Source organism: Barbus barbus (genome assembly GCF_936440315.1).
Source record: "Barbus barbus genome assembly, chromosome: 1".
Lineage (NCBI taxonomy): Eukaryota > Metazoa > Chordata > Actinopteri > Cypriniformes > Cyprinidae > Barbus > Barbus barbus.
In genome coordinates this window covers 16,238,908-16,254,786 of record NC_136729.1, presented here as the reverse complement: position 1 = coordinate 16,254,786, position 15,879 = coordinate 16,238,908, and the positions used below count along the sequence as shown (strand labels likewise).

Below are 15,879 nucleotides of genomic sequence, written 5' to 3'. Positions count from 1 at the left end.
AAACAATCTGATGACCTCTTCATTAAAAACCAGTGAGACGGCAGCGGTTCTCAATGAGATACAGACCTTTTGTGATTACGGCCACAATTGTGAAGATAAATATTTACTGACATCTAATTGAGATTGCATTAGCAGTGGCTGGAAATCCCAGATGGGCAGCTGGGCAGTTTGTAGAGGAGGGTCTATACAAACAGAGGAGTCTTTATTCCAAACCGAGGAGTAAATCTTCATGTGGTGAAGAGGAGAAAGAGAGAGGGAATGGCAAAGAGGAAGTACGAGAAATGTTGGCTGATGGTCTGCATCGATTCCCAATGACTGAAATAACAGCTCATGCCTGAACAGACCCATCTATAGGGTGACATTTAGATCTCATTCACAGATTACTCAACATAAAAGAGACAGACACTGGAGGTGTAAGCGAAGAAAAATACATGACACTTAAAAAGAATAGACAGTCCTTAACTCCAATTGTTCTGCACCCTATCTAGTCTAGATGACTAATTCATGGCCACAGGATCAAGGTTTGGTTAGCATGGCTGCATTAGCTTCTGCTGGTAGAAAGCGTAACTACACCATCTAGCAGCAAAAAACCTATTTCTGTGTTGATGACTGTTCAAAAGTATCAGTGTCTTCTGCTTTATTTGCAAGGAACATTTAAATGTTTAATTATATTATAGCCTAGTAGATATTTTGATAAGTCCAAGACAAATCTCAAATTCCTTTTGTCAACAATTCTCTATGCTATAGTTGAGTATTACAAAATCTTCTGTAGGGCAGTTCATTTAATTAAAAATGTATTATTTAAAGGAATTTGATCACTCAAGTATACAAAAGAAAATGAGGTTTGAATCAAAAACTTTAATATCTTATATTTTATAACATTTATTATTAAAATTAATAACAGCCAATGAGAATGCAAACAGACACTTCAAATAGAATGAAATATATTAACTTAAGACAGAAATATCTTAAAAAGAAACATCACTACATCTTCCTGACAGTAAGAAAAGATTAATTTTACTTCTGTTATTACGCTTCTCAGCTTTGTACTTACTTTCTTTACAACACACGATCAGATATTTATGGAGCAGTTTAATACCGAAATCAATTTAATGTCAAAAACAGCCTTCACCCTTAAGGTCCACACTGGATCATTACACAAATGCTCAGGTGAGATTTGTATATTTATTGAACTGCGCTACTGCATTAAACATGTGTGATGTGCTATGCATAATGTAGTTATTTTGTCAACACTGTATTATTTTCTGTCAGACTGGTGATAATTCAACAAGAGGTCTACATTAGATCTCTTAATGATGTCAAGGCTTTATCCCAAATCACCTGCACCCTCATTCAATTCATTTAGTGGAGCAGAGCTTCAGGTTAATATGCCCAGATTAGAAACACACTTCAGCTCTAGAGAGAGCTACGACATGGCTAATAAGCCAGAGATGTTCCTTGGGGAACCGAGTATGAACAGACTATTCACTACTGCATTTAAAAGATTCATGTAAATTCTGTAATCATTCACTCACAGTCATGAGGTTCCAAACATGTATGACCAATAAACTTCCCTTCCACTGTGGCTCACACATCTCATTCGCTTTGACATGCAAAAGCAAAACTGACCTCAATATGGAACAAACATGAAAAAGCTAAATTTTCAGCAGCCATTAGGCCACCATCATCAGTGTCACATGATTCTTCAGAAATCATTCTAATATGCATAAGAGACTTGAGGTTGATAGTTTTCATTTGTGGTTGAACAAACGTTAAGTAACGTCTAACATCTGCCAACACATGCTTGCTCTATCTTTGATCTCTATAGCAACAGTGCACAATTGCCTAGAGGCACGACGCTCAATGTTGGAAAGGGTTATTGCTACCATTTGTTCTGAGCTAACTGAGCTTCAAAAAGGTCAATGAGATTTCAGGTGAAGACCGAATTAAATGGATTTATGCCAAGCTAAAGCAGTGCCAGGATCCTCCGTGGCAAGCAACGAAAATTCACAAACACAAATAATTCAGTGCAGTAGTTCAGACAAGGGGAAGAGAGGCACACGGATGGCTGGAACCTCAGGGTTAATGACTGCACACAAGCACTCGCACCAGTTCTGCAACAGAACTTACATAACATGTATGAATGAGTGTTTACACTTGAAGGCAATATGATGCCATGAACTCTCATGGCCAGATATCCCTTCATGCTAATGAGGGGTGATGCAGTAATGGGGCGTCTCACGTCTGTGTGCCGTGTACTGCAGAATATTCTCACACTGGTGACTATATGCAGATCAGCTGCATAGATAATTACAGATCTCCACCTATAAGCACACACAAAAGAAAAAAGTTTTTCCTTCTAGATAAAATAAGATTAAATTGAAAGGAATTGGAGACTTTGCCTTCACAATTGTCTTGTTTCTTAGCTGTTTGATTCTACAGACCCCCAAATGTTCTCTGGAATCTTTTGTAACATAAATTATTTTGCCATAATTTCTTATCAATTGTTGAATAAAATAATTAATTTACTTCAAAAGACATTTTATTGACCCCAAACGGTAGTGTATTCCTATGTACAGAGACCCATTTATATTTTTTAAAAAATCAATTAAGAAAATAATAATTCAAATTATTAAATAAAAAATTATTAAATATTGTAAATGTAAATATTTTCTGAAAAATAACAAGACAATGTGATGTTTTTTTTGTTTGTTGTTGTTGTTTTTACCCAGTATTACTGTTAGATCTACAAACCGGAAACTCTGGAAACGTTGAAAACTCCTGCTCTAGAGTTTCACAAGAATGTCACAAACTGTGCTCAGATTTTCAGTTACACCAAAGGTTGCAATCTTACATGAAGTCTCATTCTCATTCAGTGAATAACATTTCTCATCAAAATCTTCTAACAATATGTTCTATACAATCCACATTAATACGGTTTCTCATCTCATTATCTCATTTGTGTCTATTTTTGTTTCTCCTAGGATCTTCATTAGAAACATGAGACAAAGCTGACACTTACATTAAAAGAAACAACCAAGAACTTAATTAAGTCTCCTGAGGCATGAATGAGCAATTTCTGAGCAATAAAATGTTGCTCTGGGTACAACAGAGTAGTAGTCTGATTCAATTTATTTTAGTCAGAGCTACCATACTATTTCTAGTAGCTAAAAAAGTTAACCAAAAGGGTAACAGTACTTGGCTTTCTTCTCTTCTACCAGTGTCCAGAACGCTCAGCATTTTAAATGAAAGTTAATTTCCATTTCATCAAAGGAGCAACGTAACACCAGCTGCGGTGGTCATGTAAAGCACAGGTGCGCAAACCAGAAGGCACAAGGTGATTCTTGTCTCCCATTGCAACACTACTCTCTGTACTCTTGAGCAATACAGCATCACTGCAGCCCACAATTCCCCAGCACCAGAGTGAAATATGCGCATGCATTGAAAATGATGTGAGGTTGAAAATGTCAGCACGGTCAAGCCACTGGTGCAGTAGACCTGCACAGATCCCATCTGTTTTTCTGATAACAGTAGCTGCAGATGACTAAAGAATGTGGATCCAAATTTGTCCTATAAACAATATGTTTCCTTAAAGGTATAGTTCACCCAAAAATTAAACTCAGCAAAAAATTTACTCACACTTGGGTAATCCAAGATGAGTTTGTTTCTTCATTGGAACAGAGTTCCCCGTCGGTCCGTTTGCAATTGTGTTTGATAACGTGTTTTATGGGATGTCGCCAATAATTTAACCACCAACAACGCATCTAATATTCTCTCATGAGTTTCCATGTTCCCTTAAAAAAAATAACCATGGCTTTACTACAAATAAAGCCAAAAATCATGGTTCTTGTAGCCATGGTAACCACAAATTAACCATGGTTTTGTTACTTCAAATAATAGTTTACAATTAGGATAATATTGTTTGTTGTTATAAAAACAGACCTAAGCCAACAACAGCCTTTAAAATTACTTAAAAAATGCATTATATAAAAACAATGAGGCAATAATGATTGATTAATTAATAATTGTATATGGTTTCATTGAATAACACTGTTCAAATACATAATGGAATACAAAATAAACAATTTATTTACATTACATATTATTACAAATGCCTGTAAAGGGCGCCAAAGGCCTGGTAACTTCTGCTGTTACACACAGTACAATCAAATCCTTGTTTAATATTGACCAAACATTGACTAATTCAAATATCCACATAATCTTTCATTTTTGGTAGCCTTTTTGCGATAGAAATGCTACAGCCTCTGTAATTTCTTCAACAAAAACATGTTGACATCACAACCCTTACAAATATTAACCATGGTTTTATCGTAGTAAAACTGCTTAAATTTTCTTTTGCGTGATTTCTGAATGCTTGAGAATATAAAATCAAACAACTGTATTAATAAAATCCTAGTCAGCCATAGGTAACTGTCTAGAGCTACAATTGTATTTGTAATTTGTAAATAATATAATTTAATTACAATGTATTTATTTATTTATTTATTAACTTTTATATTTTATTAAAGTTCTATTTTAACCACTATATGCGTTTTTATTATTATTATTATTTTTACTTCCATAATATTTGACGGAGGGGGCACAACCATACAGTTTTGCTTAGGGCACCCATTTGGCCAGCAGCGGCCCTGGCCTCAGTTAACAAATATATACAACAGTTATTGAAAAAAAATAAAAAATAATAATAATAAAAATAATAATAATAATATTATATATATATATATATATATATATATATATAATAATATTATATATATATATATATATATATATATATATATATATATATATATAATAATATTATATATATATATATATATATATATATATATATATATATATATATATATATGACAATATTCACAATTGTTTTATAAATCCTTTACTTCAGAAATGTATATTAAAAAATACAGTGGGGAAAAAAATATTTTATCCCCTGCTGATTTTGTATGTTTGCCCACTGACAAAGAAATGATCAGTCTATAATTTTAATGGTAGGTTTATTTGAACAGTGAGTGACAGAATAACAACAAAAAAATCCGGAAAAATACATTTCAAAAAAGTTATTCATTGATTTGCATTTTAATGAGTCAAATAAGTATTTGATCCCCTTCAATCAGCAAGTTTTCTGGCTCCCAGGTGTCTTTTATACAGGTAAGGAGCTGAGATTAGGAGCACTTTCTTAAAGGGAGTGCTCCTAATCGCAGTTTGTTACCTGCATAAAAGACACCTGTCCACAGAAGCAATCAATCAATCAGATTCCAAACTCATCGCCATGGCCAAGACCAAAGAGCTGTCCAAGGATGTCAGGGACAAGATTGTAGACCTACACAAAGCTGGAATGGGCTACAAGACCATCACTAAGCAGCTTGGTGAGACGGTGACAACAGTTGGTGCAATTACTCACAAATGGAAGAAACACAAAATAACTCAATCTCCCTCGGACTGGGACGCCATGCAAGATCTGACCTCGTGGAGTTTCAATGATCATGAGAATGGTGAGGAACCAGCCCAGAACTACATGAGAGGATCTTGTCAATGATCTCAAGGCAGCTGGGACCATAGTCACAAAGAAAACAATTGGTAACACACTACCCCGTGAAGGACTGAAATCCTGCAGCACCCGCAAGGTCCCCCTGCTCAAGAAAGCACATGTACAGGCCCGTCTGAAGTTTGCCAATGATTCAGAGAAGAACTGGGTGAAAGTGTTGTGGTCAGATGAGATCAAAATCCAGCTCTTTGTCATCAACTCAATTTGCCGTGTTTGGAGGAGGAGGAATGCTGCCTATGACCCCAAGAACACCATCACCACCATCAAACATGGAGGTGGAAACATTATGATTTGGGTGTGTTTTTCTGCTAATGGGACAGAACAGCTGCACCGGGACAATGGATGGGGCCATGTACCACCACGGCATCGAAGCTAGCCAGGGCATTGGAAATGAGTCATGGATGGGTATTCCAGCGTGACAATGACCCAAAACAGAAGGCCAAGGCAACAAAGGAGTGGCTCAAGAAGAAGCACATTAAGGTCCTGCAGTGGCCTAGCCAGTCTCCAGACCTTAATCCCTTAGACAATCTGTGGAGAGAGCTGAAGGTTTGAGTTGCCAAACATCAGCCTCGAAACCTTAATGACTTGGAGAGGATCTGCAAAGAGGAGTGGGACAAAATCCCTCCTGAGATGTGTGCAAACCTGGTGGCCAACTACAAGAAACATCTGACGTCTGTGATTGCCAACAAGGGTTTTGCCACCGAGAACTAAGTCATGTTTTGCAAAGTCAATTTATAACATTTCTGAAATGCGTTTTTCTGGATTTTTCTGTTGTTATTCTGTCTCTCACTGTTCAAATAAACCTACCATTAAAATTATAGACTGATCATTTCTTCGTCAGTGGGCAAACGTACAAAATCAGCAGGGGATCAAATAACTTTTTTCCCACTTTTTTACAGAATACAGAAATTAAATTTCCAAGAGTCACAAGATAAGTCCCCATGTGGCTTCAAATCTTTTCTGTGGTTCTGCGCATCTCTGTGTGAATGAATAGTGCATACGCTTGCTTCATTTACTACTCATAGCCTACTGAAGAGCCTGTGATGCTCACAACTTATTTGCCAGAAAAACGTAAATACACACAGTATTTCTGATAATAAAATATATAATAAATAATTTTTTAAAATAAATTATTTAGAGATGTTTTTGATCATTAAAATGTAATGAAACCATTAAAATGGAATCCAGAAAATGAATCCAGAATTTGGTAAAAATAAAACTAAATTTAAGAAGAAAAAATAAATAAATAAAAATATTAAACTTTGAATAAATTGCTGTTAAATTGGGTAAGTTTCATGATTTTAGTTAATTAGACATGCTTTTTGATTAATATAATTTCATTTGACCATTAAAACAGAGTCTAGAAAAATTAAAACGGAAAAAATGGAATTTGGACAAAAATTAAAACAGAATTTGGGAAAAAATAAAATGGATTTCATAAGACCCTACAGTTGAATGACTGGGACCACGTGGATTACTTGATGTTTTTTAAGCTGCTCTTTGGACTCTATATATTTTTATATACTCTTATTCTCATTGCACCCTTTCACTGTAGAGGATCCATTGGTGAACAAGTGATGAAGTGCTAAATCCTGAATGGCCTGAGGGTGAGTCAATTAAAACAATTTTAAAACTTTTTCTTTTTGGGTTCTTTAGGGATCTGTGGTGGCTCAGTGTCACATTGTTAGTTAAAAAAGCAAAACATGTTCAGAATAACAATATTCCCTTGTTCTAGATACACAGCTAGAGATTGTGTTTGCAGGGTGAGTGATGAGCAATGTGCCATGCATCACTCCTGGTACTCTCTTTAGTGTCGGAAAACTCTCAGAAAATGCTTTGAATCTGAATCTACCTCAGTAATTTCATCTAACAGTTCCAATGCAACCGCAGGGCTCTGCCAAATGGCACAGCTAAAATCACCTTCATTTTTCATTGTCAATTCAATCCTCACAGACTGTGCACTGCAGTGGGATTTCATTTTAGGTCTCTTTAGATTATTTAAGACCTTAAACCTCATGAAGAATCTCATTAATGAGCAATACAGCGAGGTGATGACTACTGACCTAAATAACTTTCAAAATTTTCAAATCAAAATCCAAAAGAGGAAAAGGGATTTTAGAGCATTTGTTGTCATTGTTGCTCAATGCAAAGGACAGATATCAAGCTCAGTTCATCAATATGAGAACGTGATGACTGAAATATTCTTATAATCAATAACTCATTGTGACGCTATCAATTTACCATAGACGATGCATTTAATTCTGGAAAATGTATAAATGTGTAAATTGTATAAATGGATATGTACGCCATGTATTGCCCTTGCTTCTGTACCTTGATGAACCTAATCTTTTTTTGACTTGGCAAGTACAAAGAAGAGCCACTCCAAGGTGCAGCTAATTTTAGTTACCATGGTAACATCTATGGGTGCATGGTTGTCAAGGTAATGCCATTACATCAAACAAAGTATGTGATGAAGACCAAAAAGAACAAGAAAAGTATGAAAATAAACAAATGGCTATATTAAATTATCACAATATTGTGAAAGTAAAAAATATTCAGCGAAGCAGATTATTTTACTGAACTATTAAATGTGAAGTTCATGATAAAGTGAAGTTCACTATGATCACACTATCATTATTAGTAGGTAAAACTAAAGTCAGCTTTTTAAAGTTAAGTTTGTCATTTTCACTAACACTACATCATATTATCTTGTGTCTTTCCTTAAGTGAACTTATATGTGAAAATATTTCTAGCACCCCATGGTGGACAGTAAAATCTGTTACAGCTCAGCTTTACTAGTTTTAAAAAAAAAATACAAATACTGATGTCACTGTTATTTTAGTATTATTTATATACTATTAAAGTATGTAATAATGTTCCATGTAAATAATATTACTATATACTAAAACTTAAATGGAAAATTAATTAAACTTGAATAAATTATAATAAATAAATGATGAAACAAAAATGTAAAAAACACTTAAAACAAACACTTACAAAATTAAAATGAAAACTAAAAATATAAAAAATTAGTTTTTTTTTTATTTCATTTTAATTTTTGTTAAATAATAATTGATAATTTTAGTACTTCATCTTAAACTTATTTTATTTCAGTTAGTTAATTAGGCAAACGTTTTAATCATTTAAATGAGCAGGACACCCTTTATTTGCGAGATAATTAATACCAATGTCCAAATTCATAGTTTTCAAAACATGCCATTTCTGTGTTTCTGTTGAAACGTCATAGTCCTTAATTACAGGACCAATATACCACATCTAATCCTCCTTAAATATCACTGAATCAGAGCTTTAACCTAAAGAATCCCAATTATTACACCGCAGCATTATTACAGGTTACTTTTTGACATTTCTTAGCAATGATTACGCACTCTTGTCTGTGAGTGTGTCTGCATTTCACACTGCTACAGTACTAATGAGATGACGTCTTTGCCACGTCTCACTGCCTCATCTAACACAAGCACCTCAACTCTGTAGCCCACAACCATAGCAACAAGCCACTAATTAACCCCCCCCCCCCCCCAAAAAAAAGCCAGAACAAAATGGAACACAGTGTAAGCCTATAGAGCACATCATGTGCGGCCATCAGCTCTGCTATTGTAGATGTACTCACATACGCCGATGAGCTATGAAAGGAGATGCCTTATCACTACACTGCAGAGAGGCAACATGAGAACAGAGAGAAGAGCAATGCAGAGCAACATGAATTTGCTAACTAAACATACTGATATACATGTGTGTATTTACCATCTACACATTACATTTCCGAATAAAAATATATAATCAGATATAAAAAAAACAGATCTATTTTGAAAAGCATCCAGTTGGTGTTCCTTAGTTAAACAAGCCACAGCATGTGGAGTTCAATGAAAGGATCTGCACTGACATCTAGTGGGAAATAACAAATTGGCCTCATGCATGATCAGTTCGGGTTTTGGCTAAAATGTCCATTTTACATGGTTTTACATTAGACATTTCAGGCAATTTAGAAATCCCAACCAGGATATGTCCAGGAAAAGAGGACGTATGGTCACCCTTGGTATTATACCCTTTTATACCCTGACATATTGAATCCAAGACACTGAAATATAAGTGAACATTTTCATATACTATTATTTCAGTGTCTTGGATTCAACATGTCATAAAAAAAATTATGAGTAAGTGATTTTATATATATATATATATATATATATATATATATATATATATATATATATATATATATATATATATATATATATATATATATATACACACACACACACATATTATGTAGATTCATTACACATAGAGTGAAATATTTCAAGCCTTTATTTCTTGAAATTTTGATGATTATGGCTTACAGATAATGAAAACCCAAAATTCAGTGTCTCAGAAAATTAGAATATTACATAAGATCAATAAAACAAAAAGGACATTTTAAGCAGAAATGTCAAGCTTCTGAAAAGTATGTTCATTTCCATGCACTTAATACTTGGTTGGGCCTACTTTTGCATGAATTACTGCATCAATGGTAGCATGGAGGCAATCAGCCTGTGGCACTGCTCAGGTGTAATGGAAGCCCAGGTTGCTTTCATAGCGGCCTTCAGGTCATCTGCATTGTTGGGTCAGGTGTCTCTCATCTTCCTCTTGACAATACCACATAGATTCTCTATGGGGTTCAGGTCAGGTGAGTTTGCTGGTCAATCAAGCACAGTAACACCATGGTCATTGAACCAGCTTTTGGTACCTTTGGCAGTGTGAGCAGGTGCCAAGTCCTGCTGGAAAATGAAATCAGCATCTCCATAAAGCTTGTCAGCAGAAGGAAGCATGAAGTGCTCTAAAATTTCCTGGTAGATGGCTGCATTGACTGTGGACTTCAGAAAACACAGTGGACCAACACCAGCAGATGACATGGCAGCCCAAATCCTCACTGACTGTGGAAACGTCACACTGGACTTCAAGCAACATGGATTCTGTGCTTCTCTACTATTCCTCCATACTCTGGGACCTTGATTTCCAAATGAAATGCAAAATTTACTTTCATCTGAAAAGAGGACTTTGGACCACTGAGCAACAGTCCAGTTCTTTTTCTCCACATCCCAGGTAACTGACATTGTCTCTGGTTCAGAAGTGGCTTGGTAGCCCTTTTCCTGAAGACGTCTGAGCGTGGTGACTCTTGATGCACTGACTCCAGCTTCAGTCCACTCCTTGTGAAGCTCTCCCAAGTGTTTGAATCAGCTTTGCTTGACAGTATTCTCAAGCTTGCGGTCATCCCTGTTGCTTGTGCACCTTTTCCTACCCAAATTCTTCCTTCCAGTCAACTTTGCATTTAATATGCTTTGATACAGCACTCTGTAAACAGCTACACCTTTCAGTGATGACCCTCTGTGACTTACCCTCTTTGTGGATGGGGTCAATGTTCGTCTTCTGGATCATTGCCAAGTCAGCAGTCTTCCCCATTATTGTGGTTTCAAAGAACAAGAGATACCCAGAATTTATATTGTAGGGATGGTCATTTATTGAAACTCAAATGTAAATATTCTAATATTTTGAGATACTGATTTTTGACTTTCATGAGCTATAAGCTAAGCTCTAATCATCAAAATTAAAACAAAAAAAACTTATTGAAATGTTTTACTTTACATGTAATCTAAAATATATGAAAGTTTAACTTTTTGAAATAAGTTACAAGAAAAAAAAAGAACTTTTTCACGATATTCAAATTTTTTGAGATGTACCTGTATATAATATATACAGTATGTGTGTGTGTGTGTGTGTGTGTGTGTGTGTGTGTATGGGTCAATGACGTGACGCCTAAATTTTCTGTCCGATTGCATCTTTTCAGTTAAAATTGGTTTAAATGCATAAAAAAGATGCTATTGTAACGGGGCCGACGAGACGAGAGACATGCGGATCCCTTTGCAAGCTTCTATTAACAAACATAGTCAAATAACAGGCAGGGTCAAAACACCAGCAAACGAGTGTGGCACGGACAAGACACAAGAGTATTCCTAGGGCATGCATGGGTCCTCAATCAGCGATACAAGAACAATATCCAGAGGGCTTGAGAAGAGGGGTAGTCCGATAGCCTGAGCAATAATCCAAACGAGGTACACACAGAGTCCGAAACGGTGAGATAAGGGTAAATCCACGATACAAGGGCGGGAAACAGGAAACGAGACTATAAACAAAACAAACTAAACTTAGACTTAGAAAACACAGAATGGCTCGGTAAGGCAGCTAACACTAGGAGAGTGTTATACGCAGAACCAGACTCCGAGCTAAACATGAACACAGAAGGCTCGGTAAGGCAGCTAACACTAGGAGAGTGTTATATGCAGAACAATACTCAGCAGAGAGGAAGAGGAAGTCCATGGTTTAAGTAGGGTGTGTGATTGTGTGATAATTCTCAGGTGTGAGTGTGATTAGTGCAATCAGCTGTATATGTGTCGTCGGTGCAATGGATGATGGGAATTGTAGTTTGTGGGTGAAGTGCAACAGTAGTCTGGTGCAAGAGTCAATGTGATGGAGGAGTGACCTCTGGTGGTGACTAAACGGAAGTCCACAGACCAGATTCGTGACAGAGCCCCCCCAAGGAGCAGCTTCCAGACGCTCCAAACTCAGAACAATACAGGAGGGCGGTGGAGCGGAGGCTGAACAGGGGGAGGGACGGAGGGACAGGTTCATGAGGAAGTGAAGAGACCCGGAAATGAGGCAAAGCCGGCAGAGCAGGGCACCAAGACGGAGCAGACAGGACTAGAGCCCACCAGGGCAGAGCAGATGACCTCCACGGCGGAGCAGACGGAGCAAGAGCCCACAAGGGTGGAGCAGACGGAACAGAAGGCCTCCGTGGCGGAGTAGACGGAGCAGGAGCCCACCAGGGCGGAGCAGACGGAGCAGAAGGCCTCCAAGGCGGAGCAGGGGCCCACCAGGACGGCGCAGACTGAGCAGAAGACCACCAGAGCCAAACTGAAAACCATCACAGCGGAGCAGACGGAGCAAAAGACCACCACGGCGGAGCAGAGACCCAGGGCAGCGACTGGGACCTAGGGGAAACTGAGACACAAGAGACAAGCAGAGCATATATGGCCTCAAGGACAGAGGCAGGGAACACAAGAAGTTCATTGATATTTTATTTGGTAACAATGGAGCAGGCAGACAATTCATAAGTAAGTTCACAGACCTGACTCATTAACTAGGACTGGCAAGACAGACGCATTCGGAGAAACAGAGCAGGAAGACGAGTAATGAATGGTGTCTATGGCAGTGACAGGGTTAACAGGATAAACATGTAGTGCATCTACGGTTTCTGGGCTCACAACTGGACTAATGGGGCAGATAACAGGTCTCTTATTTGGAACTGGACAAACAGGTGGTTCAACATTAGACTTATGAGGGGAATTGGGACAGACAGACAATTCAACAACTGATTCATAGGTTGATCCTGGGAAGACTGACAGTTCATGATCGAACAGATTGACAGAAACGGGCAGGACAGAGAGTTCAAAATCAGCATCCAGACAGACAGACAGATCACAATCAGCCTTCAAGGCTGATTCAAAACAGGACGAGAGTTCGGAGATGGGCCCATCGCAAAGAAAGAGTTCGCAGGCGGCCTCCTTAGCCGTGACAGGGCAGGACGAGGATTCATAGGCGGCCTCCATATCCGTGACAGGGCAGGATGAGGATTCGCAGACGGCCTCCTTAGCCGTGACAGGACAGGACGAGGATTCATAGACAGCCTTCATATCTGTGACAGGGCAAGATGAGGATTCGCAGACGGCCTCCTTAGCCGTGACAGGACAGGACGAGGATTCATAGACAGCCTTCATAGCCGTGACAGGGCAGGACAAGGATTCATAGATGTCCTCCATAGCCGTGACAGGGCAGGACAAGAGTTCAGGGACAGCCCTTTTGGCTGCGACAGGACAGACAAAGAGTTGGTGAGTGGATACCACTGACACCTCCGAAGGTTCTGCAGCGGTTGCCGCCACCTCTGGAGGTTCTACAGTGATAACAGTCTCTTTGACCGCGACATGACAGGCTGAGAGTACATTGCTGGGCGCCACCACCATAAAAGAAGCTGAAGCTAGCACCACTGCTTCGGGAGGTTCTGCAGCATGTGCCGTCACCTCTGGAGAAGCTGCAGCGGGTGCCATCACCTGGGGCAGTTCTGATGTGGTGTACTCAGCCCAAACGCAACAAAGCGATCCCCATCATGGGAAGCGCTTCGGACAGTGGAATTAGTGTAGGAACAGGAGGGGTAAAGTGAGCTGGTTTGGGGATACCAGCTGCACGTGCAGACACCAGTGGTACATCCCTCACACTGGATATCAGACTAGGATACTGAAGGACTGACCTTGAATATCTGGGTGAGGCAGACAGGATGTGACAAGACTCTGGCTGATCAGCTGTGACGTGACGTGGTTCTGGATGGTTAGCGGTGACGTGAAGAGACTCTGGAAGATCCGCTGTGACGTGAAGAGACTCTGGCAGATCAGCGGAGACGTGAGGAGACTCTGGCAGATCAGCGGAGACGTGAGGAGACTCTGGCAGATCAGCGGAGACGTGAGGAGACTCTGGCAGATCAGCGGAGACGTGAGGAGACTCTGGCCGATCAGCGGAGACGTGAGGAGACTCTGGCCGATCAGCGGAGACGTGAGGAGACTCTGGCCGATCAGCGGAGACGTGAGGAGACTCTGGCCGATCAGCGGAGACGTGAGGAGACTCTGGCCGATCAGCGGAGACGTGAGGAGACTCTGGCCGATCAGCGGAGACGTGAGGAGACTCTGGCCGATCAGCGGAGACGTGAGGAGACTCTGGCCGATCAGCGGAGACGTGAGGAGACTCTGGCCGATCAGCGGAGACGTGAGGAGACTCTGGCCGATCAGCGGAGACGTGAGGAGACTCTGGCAGATCAGCGGAGACGTGAGGAGACTCTGGCAGATCAGCGGAGACGTGAGGAGACTCTGGCAGATCAGCGGAGATGTGAGGAGACTCTGGCAGATCAGCGGAGATGTGAGGAGACTGACGATCAATGGTGACTTGACTAGACTCATGAAGATTATCCATAATTTGACTTGGCCCTTTAAGATCGACTGTGAATTGACTTGGCTCATGACTGGCAGCAATGGCTTGACGGGGTGTTGTTGTGTCCGCCATCTTGCGATCAGGTTCCGCTCATCGCCGCCATTTTGTGAGAGCACTCTGATGCAGCCACCATTTCAGTCAAAGATGCGGTGTCGCATTCCTCCTCCGCGACACCCACAGTGAATGGAGAGCCAACACACAACAGAGCATAGTCCGAAAACTGACTTAGTGAAGAATGTGGACCCTCACAGATAAGCTTTGGCTTTAGTGGATAATTAATGCTGTCACCAAAAAAAATAAAAAATAAAAATAAATAATCGATCAAGACATCATCCAGGAAATCAGAATAATTAGCAACGTCTAGATATTCTTGAATGAAGTCCTCAAGTGATCGCGTAGGGCTAATCATAGTCTTGCAGTGTACATACCTGGCCAGTATTGTTCATGAAAGCCGCTGGATCCTTGGGTGGCCAAGTATTCTGTAACGGGGCCGACGAGACAAGAGACATGCAGATCCATTTGCAAGCTTTTATTAATAAACAGTCAAATAACAGGCAGGGTCATTTGGAGCGACCACTCGTCATGTGGTACAACCAATAATAGCAATAAATTTATTAAATTAAAAATAAATGATCTAATTTCTGTGTCTTAAATATGAATCACTGCTATAGTATGCTTAAGTGAATGGGATTTTAAAAATATTTTTCAATTTGCAATTTACAGAAAAAAGTCTGCTAACTAAAATTAAGGTGGCAACTGATATTATAGAACAAAAATATGAGATCATTATGTACAAAAACTCAAAGAAATGCACATAATTTCTAAACACTTCAATTACTGAGAACATCTAAAAAAATGTTAAGCATCTTAAGGAAATTAATTAATTTTCATATAAATCATGGTTGCACCACATGACATTTTTTAAGGCTACGGCTGATTCATCTAGATGAAAAAACACTCAAATCACTTAATTTAAAATTTTTATATGAATTTATGTGTACACAACCTTCTTAACCTTCATTGGCTGCCCACTGCTCCGGGTGTATGTTCACTACTGTGTGTACACTTGGATGGGTTAAATGCAGAGCACAAATTCCAAGTATGGGTCACCATACTTGGCCACACACCACTTTCCCTTAATGTTTGAACAACTACAAAAGATATTATTATTTTTTGTATTTTAAAATTTGCCTGTCGAAAATTCTTATACGTCAATG

At 39.0% G+C, this 15,879-nt stretch overlaps 1 protein-coding gene across 1 annotated transcript in view; it reads right to left on the bottom strand.

Annotated features, from left to right (window-relative positions):
• LOC306869947 (tubby protein homolog) overlaps nucleotides 1-13,236 on the bottom strand; it is a gene marked incomplete at its 5' end in the record, with an annotated part of 93,654 nt that extends 80,418 nt beyond the window's left edge. Inside the window, 2 exons of the mRNA XM_079416915.1 lie at nucleotides 12,451-12,618; nucleotides 12,756-13,236. Coding sequence (XP_079273041.1) covers nucleotides 12,451-12,618; nucleotides 12,756-13,236 — 649 coding nt within the window. The remainder of the gene's footprint in view (nucleotides 1-12,450; nucleotides 12,619-12,755) is intronic.
• Between the last annotated feature and the right edge of the window lie 2,643 nt (nucleotides 13,237-15,879).